Source organism: Trifolium pratense, linkage group LG7 (genome assembly GCF_020283565.1).
Source record: "Trifolium pratense cultivar HEN17-A07 linkage group LG7, ARS_RC_1.1, whole genome shotgun sequence".
Classification (NCBI taxonomy): Eukaryota; Viridiplantae; Streptophyta; class Magnoliopsida; order Fabales; family Fabaceae; genus Trifolium; species Trifolium pratense.
Window position 1 is genome coordinate 652,621 of NC_060065.1, and position 16,388 is coordinate 669,008.

At 33.7% G+C, this 16,388-nt stretch overlaps 3 protein-coding genes across 6 annotated transcripts; 1 reads left to right on the plus strand and 2 right to left on the minus strand.

Moving 5' to 3' along the window:
- The first annotated feature begins 1,443 nt into the window (after positions 1-1,443).
- LOC123898718 (codeine O-demethylase-like) lies at positions 1,444-3,813 on the plus strand. The gene is made up of 4 exons (XM_045949733.1): positions 1,444-1,695; positions 2,583-2,830; positions 3,051-3,378; positions 3,497-3,813. The coding sequence occupies exons 1-4, from the start codon at positions 1,444-1,446 to the stop codon at positions 3,737-3,739; spliced, it is 1,071 nt and encodes a 356-aa protein (XP_045805689.1). The 3' UTR covers positions 3,740-3,813.
- Positions 3,814-5,555: 1,742 nt separating this feature from the next.
- Positions 5,556-7,266, minus strand: LOC123897949 (late embryogenesis abundant protein-like). Its single transcript, XM_045948783.1, has 2 exons — positions 6,554-7,266; positions 5,556-6,002 (listed from the first exon to the last, which is right to left on the minus strand). Exons 1-2 carry the CDS (start codon positions 6,893-6,895, stop codon positions 5,784-5,786), a joined length of 561 nt encoding a protein of 186 aa, XP_045804739.1. The 5' UTR covers positions 6,896-7,266; the 3' UTR covers positions 5,556-5,783.
- A 274-nt stretch (positions 7,267-7,540) lies between these two features.
- LOC123897948 lies at positions 7,541-12,322 on the minus strand. 4 transcript variants are annotated; one of them, XM_045948782.1, is made up of 5 exons: positions 12,069-12,322; positions 10,840-11,261; positions 9,183-9,229; positions 8,130-9,077; positions 7,541-7,846 (listed from the first exon to the last, which is right to left on the minus strand). In XM_045948782.1, exons 2-4 carry the CDS (start codon positions 11,153-11,155, stop codon positions 8,154-8,156), a joined length of 1,287 nt encoding a protein of 428 aa, XP_045804738.1. In that variant the 5' UTR covers positions 11,156-11,261; positions 12,069-12,322; the 3' UTR covers positions 7,541-7,846; positions 8,130-8,153. The 4 variants fall into 4 exon arrangements, with proteins under 4 accessions (XP_045804738.1, XP_045804737.1, XP_045804735.1 ...); XM_045948781.1 differs by having other exon boundaries at positions 7,541-7,849; XM_045948779.1 differs by lacking the exon at positions 12,069-12,322 and adding an exon at positions 11,615-11,854 and having other exon boundaries at positions 7,541-7,849.
- Between the last annotated feature and the right edge of the window lie 4,066 nt (positions 12,323-16,388).

The window sequence follows — 16,388 nt, forward strand, 5'->3', positions numbered from 1 at the left end:
GGTTTGCACTGATGGTGTATATAAATTCAATTCTTAAAGTATTATAATGATATTGTGAATCGAAAATAGAGAAGAAAAAAAATATGCATTACAAGTTTGAATATATTAAAATGTTTAACAAGGAGGGGAGAAGAGTTGTTATCTGCTTTGAGCAAAGCAGGAGGCAAAGCTTTCAGTAATATGGCTGTTGGTTATAACAATGTTGATGTTAATGCTGTTAACAAGTATGGTATTGCCGTTGGAAATCTCTTTTCTATCTCTCATTTTTTTAGTAACTAATAACTAATATGGTTACACTTTCATTTTAAATGCACGCGGTGGTTGTTGACGTATCAGCTTAGTAATAAAGTTTGGTCTTGTAACCTCAAGTAATGGGAGTCAAATCCCCTCGGAGACGATTGTAAAACTGTCATTACTATCATTTTCATTCCTTTTTTTTGTAGGGAGTGCTCACAGAGACTACGGCAGAGCTGGCAGCTTCCCTGACTTTGGCAGCTGCTAGAAGGATAGTTGAGGCAGATGAGTTCAAGAGGGCAGGACTATATGATGGATGGCTACCTCATCTGTATGAAAAATTATCCTTTCTTGTTTTACTTTTATTTAGGAGTTTTGTTAAATACTGTGCAAGTTCTTCTTTGTTAGACTTCATACGTTGAATTGTGAGTGTCACACGTACTCTTCAGAAGGCTGGAATAACTGCTTTGCTTTTGTTTCTCTGGCAGATTTGTCGGAAACTTGCTCAAGGGACAAACAGTTGGTGTTATCGGAGCTGGCCGTATTGGATCAGCATATGCAAGAATGATGGTAATTTTCACAATAACTGTCTATGCATCCCATTTCAGGCTCACTTGATTTGCGTTGATTTTTTTGTTATATGCTAAAGTTGTTACTAAGAATTTCTTGGTTTCCAAGTACTTGGCATAAAATTGAAATGGTCATGATCCTCCTCAAAAGTTCTCTACATAGATAGATATCTTGTTAGTCAATTTGATTTGAAGTCAACAAATCATTTCAAAAAATTACTATATAAAAGATAGCTTCCACTTTGTCGTAGTTTTCTGCCCCAGTTTTAAGAGGAACAAACAAGCTATTAGAGGATTTTTATACTGCAGAAATTAAATTGTTTCTTTTTAATTATTGTGAGACTTAAAAAAATATTTACTAACTAGATATTTTTGCTGTAGATGGATCGACATACACGTACCATCTAAAAACTCACAAGGATATCTTTTGTTTGAATGCAAACAAAACAATCTCTAAACATTCATTCACACACAAGAAAACAGATTCCACCTTTGAATCCAAACAAACAACCACCGAACATGTTGATGTTGAATATAATAATAACAATCTCAATATTGACAATTGAGCCACCGCCACTGCTATCAACATATGGTAAGGTTTATGTAAAGTTTTGCTTCATCGTTCGTGAGTATCAGAAAGATGGCAGAATCGGTGGAGGTAGATATTATCGGTAATAAATCAGCGCAAGAACTTGCGTTGAATCCTGAAAATGTTCCAAATAATTATATTCACAAAGAAGGTGGTGTTGGATTTCGCGATGCTCTTCTTCCTTCCGAATCAGATGATATTGAGATTCCTGTCATTGACATTGGCAACCTCACATCTCCATCTGCAGCACAACAGGAGCTTCATAAACTCCACTCCGCACTCTCTTCTTGGGGATTATTTCAGGTCAACTTCAGCTGTTGAGATAGTTTGTTACTTTGTTTATTGTCTATTAGGTGACAGTTTGGCGGTAAGTGGTAACTGGTAAGAGTTTGAACTTAAGATACTGAGTTCAAATCGCCTCTAATATAGATTTAGATTGCATGTAGTCAAAAAACTACAAGTCAGTGCATTTTTAGTCCGACATAGATCAGACAGCCATAAATGCGCCGATTGAAGGACTGCATGCATGCAATCAAGTTCACCTCAAATATAGTAAGTGTAACAAACTTTCATTCTCTAAGTATGGTGTAGGGACCATTAGATACAGCGAGAAGCACCATAATGCAGCTGTAGGTACCAAAAAATAGTCTTTGAGACAGTTTTTTTATTAGTATCTATTTATCCCAAACCCTTATCCTTAATTGAATATATGCTTGTCCATGCGTCAAGCATTAGGGAATTGGAATGAGACATATCATCATTCATTACCATATCATAACCTATCAAAACCTCAATATAGAAACCAAGTAATTGGACTCAAGTGGTTAATAGGCTCCCCTTAGGACGAATCGTTCGGAGAACACGAGCTCGATTCCTTGTGGAAACAATTCTTGGCCAGGGTTTACTTACCTTGGGCCGAATTCTGGATTACCGGACCCCAAAATTCAGTTTTAAAGAACAGTGTAGTTAATATCTACTTTATATAATTTATTTGTCCTGTTATGGTCTATTGGTTCTAATTAGAGATAACAGATTAACAGTATAATAATCTGTACTTTAGATACTCAAGTAGTTCTATAAGGATCAAATCACAAAGTAGAAATGTAAATGTTAAATAAGTCATTTTCACAAACCCAAGAATGTTGGTTGCTGAGTTCCAATAATGTTCCTAATTATTTTGTGTGATTCAGGCAACAAACCATGGTATGACAGGCTTGTTTCTTGACAAAGTCAGGGAAATTTCAAAACAATTCTTTGATCTTCCAAGGAGAGAAAAGCTAAAATATGTAAGGGAACCAAACGATATTGAAGGATATGGAAATGATGTAATATATTCAGAAAATCAAAAGCTTGATTGGAATGACAGATTATTTCTGAAGGTACATCCTGAAGATCAGAGGAATTTCAAATTTTGGCCCCAAAAACCCGATGATTTCAGGTATAAATTCTTATCGTCACTAAGTTCTCGATAAAACTTAATATTATTTTACACGGCATCAAGTAACTTATACTTTAATAGCTCCACCAAAAGATTTTGCTGTCTTGAATATTCATGTACTGTAAACATAAACTATTTAGGCAGGTTTAAATATCCTTTTAGTCCCTATAAATATATTTCATGAACAATATATTTCATATCGCTGGATTTCTCAATGCAGGAATACTATAGAACAATATATCGAAAGTTTAAGGCAGTTATATGAAGTAATTTTAAGGGCCATGGCAAAGTCATTGGACTTGGAAGAGGACTGCTTCCTAAATGAATGTGGAGAGGAAGCTTCAATGTCTATGAGATTCAGTTTCTACCCCCCATGTCCTATGCCTGATCATGTTCTAGGCGTGAAGCCGCATGCTGATGGATCATCTATAACTATTTTGCTGCAAGATAAAGAGGTAGAAGGCCTCCAAGTCCTCAAAGATAATCAGTGGTTTAAAGTTCCAATCATCCCTGATGCTCTCGTGATTAATGTTGGTGATCAATTAGAGGTAGGTAATAACTTGTCTTTAGATTTACGAATTATTACGACACTATAGCTTATCCGTGATATATATATTATAACTGACAGGATTGACACAAACTGTTGGTTTTGAATGTGTTACACAGATAATGAGCAATGGAATATTCCAGAGTCCAGTACACAGAGTAGTGACAAATGCAGAAAAGGAGAGGCTCACAGTAGCAACATTCTGCATTCCGGATTCAGAAAAAGAGATTAAACCGGTTGACAAATTAGTGAACGAATCGAGGCCAATATTATACAGACCGGTGAAAAATTTTGTGGATATCTATTTCGAGTATTACCAGCAGGGAAAAAGGCCAATTGAAGCATCTAAAATAATTTTGTGAAACTAAAGAGAATGAAAATGAAATAAAATGAGTATAATGAAAATTCTGAGCCGTTGCTGCTACTTTATATAAAATAAATGTTGTGTACTAGCTTAAAGGTGACTTATAGTAGAAACAATTGATGTTGTCTCTGGTTTGTAGGTAGTAGTAATGTAGTATATGTTACAGCATCACAGCTAGCACCTGAGTTCTTAAAGTTGGTTTCACATGATACACATAACTCATTTTTAACCTTTTTCACATTCTCCTGAAACCCTCCTGAAAGGCTGAAACCCAATATAGCATTCAACTTTTTAACCATCAAAAAATTATTTTTCTCAAAACAAAATATCCAATTTTGAATTTTATCTCTTTTTTTAGCAAATCTCTTCTATTTTTTATCTTATTCAACTGAGGCATTTTAAAAAGACACATAAAATTAAAGAACATCGTTCGCAATTGTGACGGCAGTATTGCTTGGTACAACCATACCCGGAATAAGTGTGTGTTAGTTCACCTCGATAATACTCCTTTAATCAGTGGCGGAACTAGGGGAGGGCTGAGGTGGGCCACGGCCCTCCCCAAAAAATAGTAAATTACTAATATACCCTTGGTATTTTCATAAAATTACATATTGCTAATACTATATATATTTATGAAGTTAAATAATATCAAAAGCGTAGCAATAGCCCAGCTGGTTGAGGAGTCTCCGCATTTTACATATAGAAGGTAAAGCTAATGGGTTCGAACCATGCCTTCCTTTTTTTTTTTTCTTTCAAAAATCAACTTTAACACACACCCTTTTGAGAATAAATGATTGTCTTAACTCTTAAACCTGTAAAGATATAATTTTGAGATTAGTGTTTTTCATATGATATACCAATTCACAATTTTTATTTTTACCAAAAATATAAAACATGACTATTTTCAATTTAATTAATCTGTGTGTAATTATCTTATATTTATTAGTGAATAAATTTCAATCTAAAATTTTTTAATTGTCTAATTATGCAATCAATATAGTTCAAAGTTAATTATTGATATTTCAAACATATGCAAAGTATTATTTTCAGGTATGTAATTTAATTGCTCAGTATGACTTGAAATTTTTATACGCAATATAATTTTTTTTAATTTAATTTATATATTATAAATTTTTTTAACGGCCCACCCAAGAAAACATTCCTGGTTCTGCCACTGCCTTTAATGTCTTTATATCTACATCATCGCATCAGACCTTTAATCTTACATGATCGATGCCTCTCCAAGTACTTCGTCGTTCCTCAAATCCAACATTTTGGTCTCATCGATCCAAACATTTTGGCACAACTTCCGCTTCTAACTCTACCTTCCATCAGAACTAAGGTTTTGCATGATCTGCAGATACATACATACATACATACATACATACATATAAATAATGAAATGTGCAGCATATATATTTGTTTGAAAAAAGAATAGTAATTTTATGGACTTACAATAAAACAAGATATTTGTCCCGTATTTTTTATATAGGGTGAGAAATATGTTCGCTGAATATTTCTAATTTTTTATAATTATTAATGATAAAAATATATTTTTTCATATTAATCATTGATTAATATTTATTATGTATTTTATTTTGTCACAATTGATAAGCTTAGTTTGAACTTAGTGAGAATATTTTAAAAATAGAGTTGGTTTATCTAATTATCGTTTTTACTAATTTGGTAGATTTGGTTTATGCTCATCTTTTGTTTTTCATTTTAGTAATACATTGAGATACCAATGTAATTGAAATTTCGATGACTTAATACCATGCTTTCCATTTTTGATTAAAAAAAAAAAACTAGTGGGAATATTAATTCTTTTTACATAATAATACTAGTATACCGTACATAAATCACAAGATGGTGAAATCACATAGACATACATAGTGTTCACATAACATGATAACTAATTTAACTAGTTTAGTTATTAATGATTAATTAGTACAATGTATAAAACTAATCAATCATAAACACAAACAACATAACATAATAGTTACGTACAAAACGAGCACATAGAAAATAGCTATAGGATAGGTTCAGTGGTTGTGGTGACCAGGCAATTTTTCTTTGATCTTATCAAGTATACCCTTCTTCTCATGAGTTGGCTCAGCTGAGTGATGAGTTGCCGTTGCAGCCGCCGGAGCTGTGGTTGTCTGTGAATTATGGTCCTTGCCTCCCACTCCTGGAATCTTCTCCTTCACTTTATCCTTCACTCCCTTCTTCTTCCTCCTCCCACCTTGTCCATCATCCTCCGACTAATTCATTATTTAACAAAAAGAAAAATTAACAGAAAATAAGAAATGAATTCAAAATAAGCTTATTTTCTAATAATGTACTCCGTCATGTCACAAATATAAATTAGATATATCTATTATTTAATAGACTCGTAGATAGAGTGTCATGTCACAAATATAAATCATATATTAGAATGTCATGTCACAAAAGTCTTACCACAAATATAAACCAGATATATTTAATGTCACAAATATAAATCATATATTAGAATGTCATGTCACAAAAGTCATACCACAAATATAAACCAGATATATTTAAGCTCGTAGATAGAGTATCGTAGATAGTGTTATGTCATAGATATAAATCAGATATATTAGAGTGTCATGTCACACATATAAACCAAATATATCAGTTATTCAATTATCTAAAAAGGCTCGTAGATAGTGTTATGTCACAGATATAAATCAGATATATTAGAGTGTCATGTTACAAATATAAGATTCAATCATAAAAAGAGAAGTGTATAAGATTCAATCATAAAAAGAGAAGTGTATAGAGATATTATACGTACAGAGCTAGAGCTTGAACTGGAGGAGCGATGATGCCCTCCTCCAGCAACCTGATCGGTGCGATGGAGATGCTGTTTGCTTGCAGGTTCGGTGGACAATAGATCTGCCACTGTTGTTGTTGGGTGTGTGGTTGCACCGCCACCATAAGCACCGGTACCGTAAGTTCCAAAACCAGCTGAACCTGCAGTTGGATTATGAGTAGTGGTCGTGGCTGTGGCAGTGGTTGCTACACCGGTGAGGGTGATAGGGTTGCCATGTTCATCGGTTAACTTAACTGGATTACCAAATTGATCAGTAAGTTTAATCGGGTTTCCATGCTCGTCTTTTATTTGCACTCCCGCCATTTTCTTTCAAACAACGTTGTTTGTTCTTCACAAATTGATTGATTGTTGTTTGTTCTTCTACCTTAAACACAAGAGTTAGCTAGCTAGTACTATTAACGTTGTTGTTGTTGTTGTTTATAAAAGCAAAGAAGCTATTGGCGGTGGAGAATGCATGTATCTTTGCGCCAACACGTAGCTGGACAACACAACATCACTAGTTGCCACGTAAGATCAATGACGACGACACCTGTCTCCTCTTCAAGTGTCACACATTGCATATACAAATTAAAATAAAATAAGAAAAACTATGTAGGATCTGGATTCCGGCATTAGGGAATGCCACAATTTCACGCAGGAATGCATAATATACCGTTAATTTGAGATCAAACGGTCTAATCAAACATTCAAAAATCAACTTTGACTGTTGATTAAGATCCGTTAATTTGAGATCAAACGGTCTAATCAAACATTCAAAAAATCAACTTTGACTGTTGATTATGATCGGACGGACAAAACCGTTACTTCAAAAATTAATCTTGACCGTTGGTTATACTAGGATTAGTAGTTAAATTCCAATTGGCTTCATACTGCACTAATTAGTAGTTAAATAAAAGGCACAAATTTGATGATAGCCTATCAGAAACTTTTCTATTATTAAAACCAACCAACCAATCAAAATAATTAGCAATGCTGATCAATCTGTAAAGACTATTGTCCCACACCAGAAACACCATTAGTTTATTGGCATGCCTTACATACAAGAAGAATCATGGACAAACATAACATAATTAGGATATTCAATTATATCCATCCATACAATAAACAAATTGACATGTACAGCACAAAAAGATACTACTTGTATGTGTTCTTTACAGAGTCACTTCAGCTTCTAATTTTCTGAAATCATAGATTAGTCTATAGATACTCCAGAATCTTTTCGATGGTGCAAGATTATCAACAGCGGAGTCGAGCCTGCTACAAAGGTGGTGAAAAGAAATGTGTTAAGCTAGAAATTACATTTACTGCGGATTTCCAGGATGGTATATGACAGTGTTTGAACTTTGTAGTGTTTTTGAAGTTCAGTTTCTGCTACATGAAGCCAAATCCAAAAGAATTTTGAAGTGCTATATATTTCTATCTATAAAATGGAAAAGGAGCAAAATCTTATTTATTCATTGCAATGCATGGCATAAGCAAATTTTAAGGATATCGGATAAATTGGCGCATGCAATAAAATGAAAATAATGCAACTAACCTCTCCCAACAACCAAGAAACAGCTTATGCTTTGCTAGATTTTGTCCAAAAGAAGCCCTTCTTTTTCGTAGGGTGATTATCTAACATGGATTTGAAACCTTTTGATCCAAACGTGAAGTGTCGCTTCAGAAAATGTTTTCTGGAGGAGCTTCTCCCACGGGAACTGGAGCCTATCTGACGACCTTTGCCTTTACCTTTAGTTTCTCTGACTTTTAAGCTATCAAACACAACAGAATCATCATCTTCAATATTATATTCAGTATCACTGTCCTCAGCCTGATTCTGCAGTGCCTTGTTTCTAGCCCTCAAATCCATTTCAGCTTTTAGAACTTTTTTGGACAACTTCATAGTTTCTTTCTCGCCAAAACTGCAAACTGGGCAAGCTGGGTCGTACTTATTAATATCAGCTGTCATATTCTCCAAACATTCAGCATGATAGATGTGTCCACAGATAAGAACAGCAACTACTGAAAGGTCATTATTTGCATATATCTTTTGGGTGCTCCAAGGAGATTTCTCCTTTAAAACCTTTGAGCAAAAGCTACATGTTCTCAAATCAACTGGCGAGGCTGAAAACCAACTAGTAGATCTAACTATCCTTTCATGATTAGAACCAAAGGACTCACTATCAAGTGACCATCTTTCTCTGTGTGGAGTTCCCATCAGCTCCGGCAAGCCAGGTATAGACCAACCATCTGAAGACCCCCCACGGGAGCGCATTCCTGATCCGTTGCTCCATGAAGGAAACACGGGTCTTTCCTCAGACGGGGAGTAGCTACTGGGAGACTTATATGTTTGCATTCGGATATCAGAAGTTTGCCATAACATCTGGTGTCCTGGGGAATGACCGGGCCGCCTTGATGGGGTAAAACTAGGTGGAAGCATGTGAGATTGGGATGATACAGGAGATGCTGACAATGAAGTTGAATGCAATGCGGATCCATTTGCCTAAAAAATGATTTATTAGCAAGGAGAGCGTGAAAGAAACCACATACAAGCAACTAAGCAAAAAGGAATATAATTTTTCAAAAATTCTTTACTATATAACCTCACCTGTTCCATGCTCACATCCATAGAAACAGACCTTGAAATAGATTGATCTGCAATATGCATGAATAACCATGTCAGATACTACAAAAGAACCAGCTGACAGAACAATAGTCAATCACAGGATCAGTTACATTATAATAGTGTCATAGTCATAGCATCCTTAACTTTTAATACAAAATGAATCTTAGCAGAATTGACTTCCTAGTATGGTATGACAGGTTAACACAAAGCGAAACTTTTGACTACCTAGATCAAATCTTAGCAGAAAGGTTCAGATGATCAGATTTAATTGAGAGGTTAACATAAAGATTGGACATTCATCAACACCAACATGATTACAAGTTTACAACCAATGTCTATGTTGTCCTGTTTATTTGATGTCAACCTGTTATTAAGCTTAAATTGGATCAAAGAAAACTCTCATACCATCTTAGAATTTGAGTTTGGACTTAACCCACAAAGCTAGCTTTTGGGGTAAGGGTTGCCCACATCTTTTGTCCCTTATTAACCGTCACTTTAGGCTTATAACACAAATTAAGAAAAGTTGCAAATAAATGAAAGATGTTTTCCCTTTGTCTCAAATTAAATGTCCCATATGGAATATCTACTTGTCTCGTATTATTTGTGTTTTTAGATTACCTATGGAACTTTTTTTTACTAATATACCTCTATTTATTGCGCATCAACTCACTCAACTATTCTACTAGCTGGTTCAGAAAATAAAAACTAGTCTACTAGCTACTAGTATTAATAATGGTACTTTAGTAAATGAATCTCATTTTAACATAGAAATTGGTGCATTCGATGATTTTCTTTAGTGTGCATAACCTTAAAAGACACTTAATATGAGACGGAGGGAATAACAATTTACAAAATTATCCTTATTAATATATTAACTGCTATTGGGAGTAAAACATATGCTGGACCCTTAATATGAGATGGAGGGAGTACTATTCAAATTTCAAACCATGTCACATGTCAATGCGGGACTCTCAAAGAGAACTATCAATATAAGTACCAAATTAACGACTAATTTTCAACTTTTCAACTTCGTGTTTGATAGCTTACAGATGGAAGCATATTTGTGAAGGCATGACCATGTCTCAAAGTTCAATGTATCACCATGTACTAATTTCATATCTTTCACATATATTTGTGACTATAAGTGTATAATGTCTATAAGAGCTCAACCTAATTCCACTTATCCACCTTAAGGGTGGAATTTCTAGCCACTAGGCTACTTGACCAAAAAAAAAAAGAGCTAAACCTAATTCAACTACAAAAGATAGTAATTGAGGTCAAGCATTATTAAGGTCACATTGGCGGGATCTAACACACCCTCTCACCCTCAAGACTAGACATTTAAAGCATGGACAGAACAGATGTGGTTGGCCCAATAACAACATAAATTATATAAAAATGCAAAACATGTGTTGCGATTCCATGATGAACAACATAACAACATAAAATATGGGGCCTTTCACCTCTGCACTACCGATTGTTTCTGTCCATTGCTTAGAACTGTTCATATATATTATTAAACTTGGAGGCCTATTTTTGAGGATGAAATGTAAAATAATTGATACAAACTACAATTCTAAACAGTCCAAACCACGTAGGTCCACAGTTAAATCCATAAAGCTAACTATGTGAAGGTTACCTGAAGGTGAATCTCTAGCATTAGCATCAGTCCCTTCAGAAATTTGGGGTTTTTGGCAACTATTCTGCTGATGATTCTGCAACGGACTTCTACCCTCTAATACATGTCCTGATTCATTTTTATTCTCTGATCCATCATTCCTACTAATACTATCAGAAAACCAGTTTATAGAAGTATCTTCACCAGCCACACGCCCTCGATGATCCCAACGGAAGCTCCATGTAGGAGACATTCGAATATTTCGATGTGAATTCTCACTAGTCGGTCCACTTTGTACAGTTTTATTTCTGGCAGGAACAAAACAAGCAGCACCCATTGTGAAGTAGCAATAACTTTCAGCTTCTTATAGTAAGACACAGCCACCGAATTGCATCCAAAATTTCAGATCCACACCATTCACTCATGAACAAGCAACTCTTAACCTGGAACAGCGATGAAAAAGGCGTATAATCAATCGCAATATTCAATACTATGTCAATCAAAATCTTAAAGAAATAATCTTTACTATGATTGTTACTCAACAAGTCTATTCTTGGTGAAGTTAAACATCATTTCAACTCAAAAGCTAAAACCCCACCAAAACAAAAACAAAAAAAAACACTATAATTTCTCGTCCTATAATTTTTAGCCGCCAATTTTATAAGGGGACACCAAACTAAGAAAGCCACTTAAAGACACAAAAAAAAGAACAAAACTTTAAGAATGATCCATAACAATTAGACAGAACACACACAAATGATGTTGTACTCTTACCACAAGTGATATGGTTACTAACCTGAAATCAGCAGTAGACAAGAAAAAGAGTGAGTGTGAAAACAAAAGAAAACAAAAACAGAAAAAGAAATGAAATTGATGAAATGAAAGAATGAAGTACACAGAGACAGAGAGTGAAAAGTGAAGAGAGTAGTGGAATGAATGAATGAGTATAAATAGAGGAAACAGAAGATCCCAAAAAACAAGAGACATGTAGGTACAGTACAGTCAGAAGGATCCGAAATAAATGCAAAAAAAACGCAATTCAAAGTCAAGACCCACAAAATATGAAATTTATAATAATAATAATGAATATTATTATCGTAATTAAAGGGGGGGTAAATAAATAAAAATAATGAAATTGAAATTAGGCGCATAAAAAAACATGATTTGTGGTATAGCATAGGAAAATAAATCAGACACACATGATGATATGGTTCATGGTATGAGTATGAGGTGAAAACTGGCGTTATTACCTTTTAATAATGAAATGAAATGAAATCAACCTCCTCCTCTAAACAGAGTTCAGAGAGAGGTAGAAGAAGAAGAAGAAGAAGAAGAAGAAGAAGAAGAAGAAGAAAAGAGTGTTTGGGACGGTTTGTTTGTTTGTTTGTAATAGAAAAAGAGTGCGCCGTCCCGTTTGGGAGCCGTCTTCTTCTTCTTCTTCCACTTTACTCTCTCATCACCACTACGTGGGAAATATGTTGGCCCCACCTACCTTCTTTCAAATAATTTTCTATATAAGAAAAAATTTGATTTTTAGATTCATCGAAAAGTTAAAAAAGGTAACGTATCTTGACAACATTATAGTCTATATACATTAACTTTATGATGAATCTAAAAAGTAAAATCTTTTTTTATATATAGGATCGGAAGGAGTATATTATCCACTTTTTAGTCTCTGTGAGTTTAGATCAGTTGGTAGGAATATTACACTGCAATCCGGTTTTGAACCCGCGACACTCTACTTATTCATCTTTAAGGTGGATTTTCTAGACACTAGGTTACTTGACCAAAAAAATTTAGTCCGCTTTACTTTCCTGACGACCGAATTATGAATTACCGACCCCCTTTTCCAAAAATCAGAAGGTTAATAAAAAAAAAAAAGGTATACTAACATGTGTAGTAAGACACATGTTATGGTTACTTCATATAGTAATTTTACCTTGAATAAAATAATTGTTGACTTTTAAATAAAAGAAATGCATAATTTTTAATATAAAATTGATATCTATAGTATACTAACAAGTTTCCTTATGGCACATGTTAGTTTTTCTCTAAAAGAAACATGTTAAGTTGTTCGATCTGTTTTCATAGTAATCTTTATTTGGATTTGAATCCTCTTCAATTTTTCTTTGATGTTGATCATATTATAGTAATTTTAGTCATTATTTTTTTTTCTTTCTTGTTAATTTTTTTTTTTTTTTTGTAATTTATCAACCATTAAAATAAGAAAAGTAGTGATTGTGCGAGAAATTGACATAAATCACACATACTAATATTTTACCACCCTTAAAATGAAGGTCATATTCATATACGTCTTTTCACCGTACTTAAGTCACTAGTACCACATAGTGCAAGTTGGATCACTGTCAAGTGTCAACCATCAAGAAGTGTCGTGGGTTTGTGACAAACGCCATTGTATAGCTCCATCTTCTAAACTATAATTAGGTGTGAACCAATTTTATACCTAAGAAATTAATCGGTAAACGTCAAGACTTATGAGTTACTACTACTAATAATAAGGTCAAGAGCTACTAGCTTACTACTTGACAAGCCAATTACATTGAAGTTGTTCTAAATGATGGAATTTTGTTGCAATATAAAAAGATCCTGCCATTACCACGTCTATGGTAGTTAGAATTAATAACCGATACCAAAAATATCAACAATGAATTGACTTAATATACTATATTTGATCTCTAATATTACAATTTTAATATTCATCTTCACACTTAGTACACTTAGTGTATATCTTGAGTCAAATTCCACATTATCATTTTTAAATATCATCTGACTCTGATCTATACCTATATATAAAGAGGATATAAAATTTTTTTGTGTGAATTTTTCATAATATTAATAATACCCTTGATTTTGTTTAGTAGCAAAAATATTTTATTAACAAATTCACCATAACATAAGTCATATTTCTTTTTAGCAACAAAATTTTTTATTAACAAACTCACCATAACATAATACATATATTTTTTTTACATAAGTTTGTATAATAGACACAGACAGGCGCGGAACGCGCCCTGTCTGGCCGCTAGTACTATATTAAACAAACTTTGATCTCACCCTAAAAGCTAAATGAAAGAATAAGAGCATTCATTGCATACAGGGCCGGCCCTAGCACATAGGCAACATATGCGACGGCATCGGGCCTCCAAATTTCGATAAAAATTTAGGCCACAAAATTTCGAGACCTTACATTATTAATAGTTATATATTGTCAATTTTAATTAAGTATTGTATTTGCATTAATAGACTAATGGTAAGTTGTGATATTTGTGTGTGCATGGTCTGTGGTTCAAATCTCAGCAATGATCATTTTTTTTGCATAATTTTAGCTCTATTTATTTCAATTTTTTTTTTGTAAAACATGATATTTTTAAAAAATTGTATTTTTTTATTAAGGGCCCATTTTAATATTTAAGTCGGGCCTCCAAATACTCGGGACCGGCCCTGATTGCATATATATATAAAAGAGTTTGAATACCTTAGCAATGTGAGAATATAATATATTAATATCAGGGTCGACCAGAATAATTTAGAGGTCAAAACCTTCTATTAGTATTGAACACGGATACACTTTGAAATTGAAAATGCACAACATGAGAAACCACCAGATGAGTTGAAATATAATTGTTTATGTCGCTCAACATATATACAATTTTCACGTTTTTTATTTTATTTTTCGAGGCCATAAAAAATAGAGGTCCTGTTTCATATAAACAAAGAAGAAGAAGAAGAAGAAGAAGAAGAAGAAGAAGAAGAAGAAGAAGAAGAAGAAGAAGAAGAAGAAGAAGAAGAAGAAGAAGAAGAAGAAGAAGAAGAAGAAGAAGAAGAAGAAGAAGTGTTTGTGACAGTTTGTTTGTATGTGGTGTTCCATTTAAACAAATTTAATAAATAGCCACGTCTCATGTAAACAAATTTAATAAATTGCTTGTTTGACTGTTCTGCGTTGCAGTATAGACCGCAGGTCTGTGGCGATTTCGACTGCCTCGCAAATTTCTCATTTGTTCTATCCATCAATTCACGATATCTGACTTGTCTACGAGTTTTGCGCAAAACTTTGGGGTAAGCATTGGTAAATGTTGAGCCATAATCCCCTCTCTTCCTTTATCTAATATACAAAAGTGGTGATTTCATCTGACTGGCAGCCAGAAATATGAATTCCCAGATCCTGCATAAGAGGTCCCTTAAATAGTGGTGGTAATGTTGGTTTTCTTATGCTGCAACCTATTTGTTTATCCCAAGAAACCTTCCTGAGTGACACGAATCAGTTAGTATGACCAAGCAGCTCCCAAAACACATATGCTTTGTTTTTCGTCGCATCATAACGTCTGTAGAATAATAAAAACCTTTTCAAATTTGATATGTTTCAGTATAAACTGACTCCTAAAATAATGCAAATTTATCATACGAAAATTTAGGAGTAACATTGAATACATTTGATATTAAGAAAAAATTAATAAACGTCTCATATAAGTCAAACAAACTTAGGAATATAGGAGTTTAAATCTGGTCTGTTTCTGCATAAATTTACTCCTAAACTTGTGTAGTGCTTTCTCACACACACACATTCACAAACAGATACGCACACAGTAGGAGAGAATGAAACATGTCACTCAATTGTATACCAACAAATATGATTATATCCTGAATATGTGAATTAAGTCATATATTGAAGTAGAACTTTCTTGAATATAAAACAAATAGGAAAACTTACATTAAATATTATAGAGTCTCACATAAGTCAAACAACATGACAATTGGTAAAGATATATACTAACATAAGTAACAAAAAAAATTGTAAATCAACGAAATTACTAGTAAAGATGCATGGTATCTTCAGCCAAAAGCAAGTATTCGAAATAATTGTTATTGTTATTAGAGTTCTTTGATGCTTTTCTTCGGTCTCCATGATATGTGAAGTAGAATAAAAGCGTATCTCCATGCAATGTCTCGAGCTCTAAGAGTCTGTTAAATACATTTTGTGCAGTAGCCTTCTCCGTGAAATAGTAATCGGCATCAAACATCACTTCGATGTTTTCGGGCTTAAATAGCTATGTTCCTCAATTTTATTATTTACGTCAAACACGTCATAATCAAAGCACGAAATGGTTAACTGTTTGAAGTCATTTAAGTAACTCATTCCCACCAGTAAAACGCGCTTGTATCTTGGTATAGTCATGAAATGCCTAGGAATAGGGCGAATCTCCATTGTAGGAGACCGGTGAGAAAGAAAGAAAGAATGAATGAATGAATGAATGAAAGAAAGAAAGAATGAAGGAAATGGAAAATATACCGAAGAATTTCAAATTTTCTAAAAAAAAACAATGTAACTATATATGGATATATTCTTAAATTGTTTAACAATGTAAAAAACAAAAATTTTATTTCAAAACATTGTTTCACGTCTCCTCTAAACAGAGTTGAGAGAGATACAGGGCAGAAGAAGAAGAAGAAGAAGATGGGGAAGAAAAGAGTGTTAAGTTGTTCATGATGATCTTTATCTGGATTTGGATCCTCTTTAATTTTTCTCTAATGTTAGGGCCGGCTAGAAAACC

What these genes read in the sequence shown, in the direction of transcription:
- LOC123897949 (XM_045948783.1), bottom strand. Translation starts at nt 6,895, where the DNA reads ATGGCGGGAGTGCAAATAAAAGACGAGCATGGAAACCCGATTAAACTT. An exon ending in CCAGTTCAAGCTCTAGCTCT is followed by an intron (nt 6,003 to 6,553) that starts GTACGTATAATA and finishes ATAATGAATTAG; the next exon opens with TCGGAGGATGATGGACAAGG.
- LOC123898718 (XM_045949733.1), top strand. Translation starts at nt 1,444, where the DNA reads ATGGCAGAATCGGTGGAGGTAGATATTATCGGTAATAAATCAGCGCAA. An exon ending in CAAAAACCCGATGATTTCAG is followed by an intron (nt 2,831 to 3,050) that starts GTATAAATTCTT and finishes TTCTCAATGCAG; the next exon opens with GAATACTATAGAACAATATA. An exon ending in ATGTTGGTGATCAATTAGAG is followed by an intron (nt 3,379 to 3,496) that starts GTAGGTAATAAC and finishes TGTGTTACACAG; the next exon opens with ATAATGAGCAATGGAATATT.
- LOC123897948 (XM_045948782.1), bottom strand. Translation starts at nt 11,155, where the DNA reads ATGGGTGCTGCTTGTTTTGTTCCTGCCAGAAATAAAACTGTACAAAGT. An exon ending in TGCTAGAGATTCACCTTCAG is followed by an intron (nt 9,230 to 10,839) that starts GTAACCTTCACA and finishes TGCATATTGCAG; the next exon opens with ATCAATCTATTTCAAGGTCT. An exon ending in TGGATGTGAGCATGGAACAG is followed by an intron (nt 9,078 to 9,182) that starts GTGAGGTTATAT and finishes ATCATTTTTTAG; the next exon opens with GCAAATGGATCCGCATTGCA.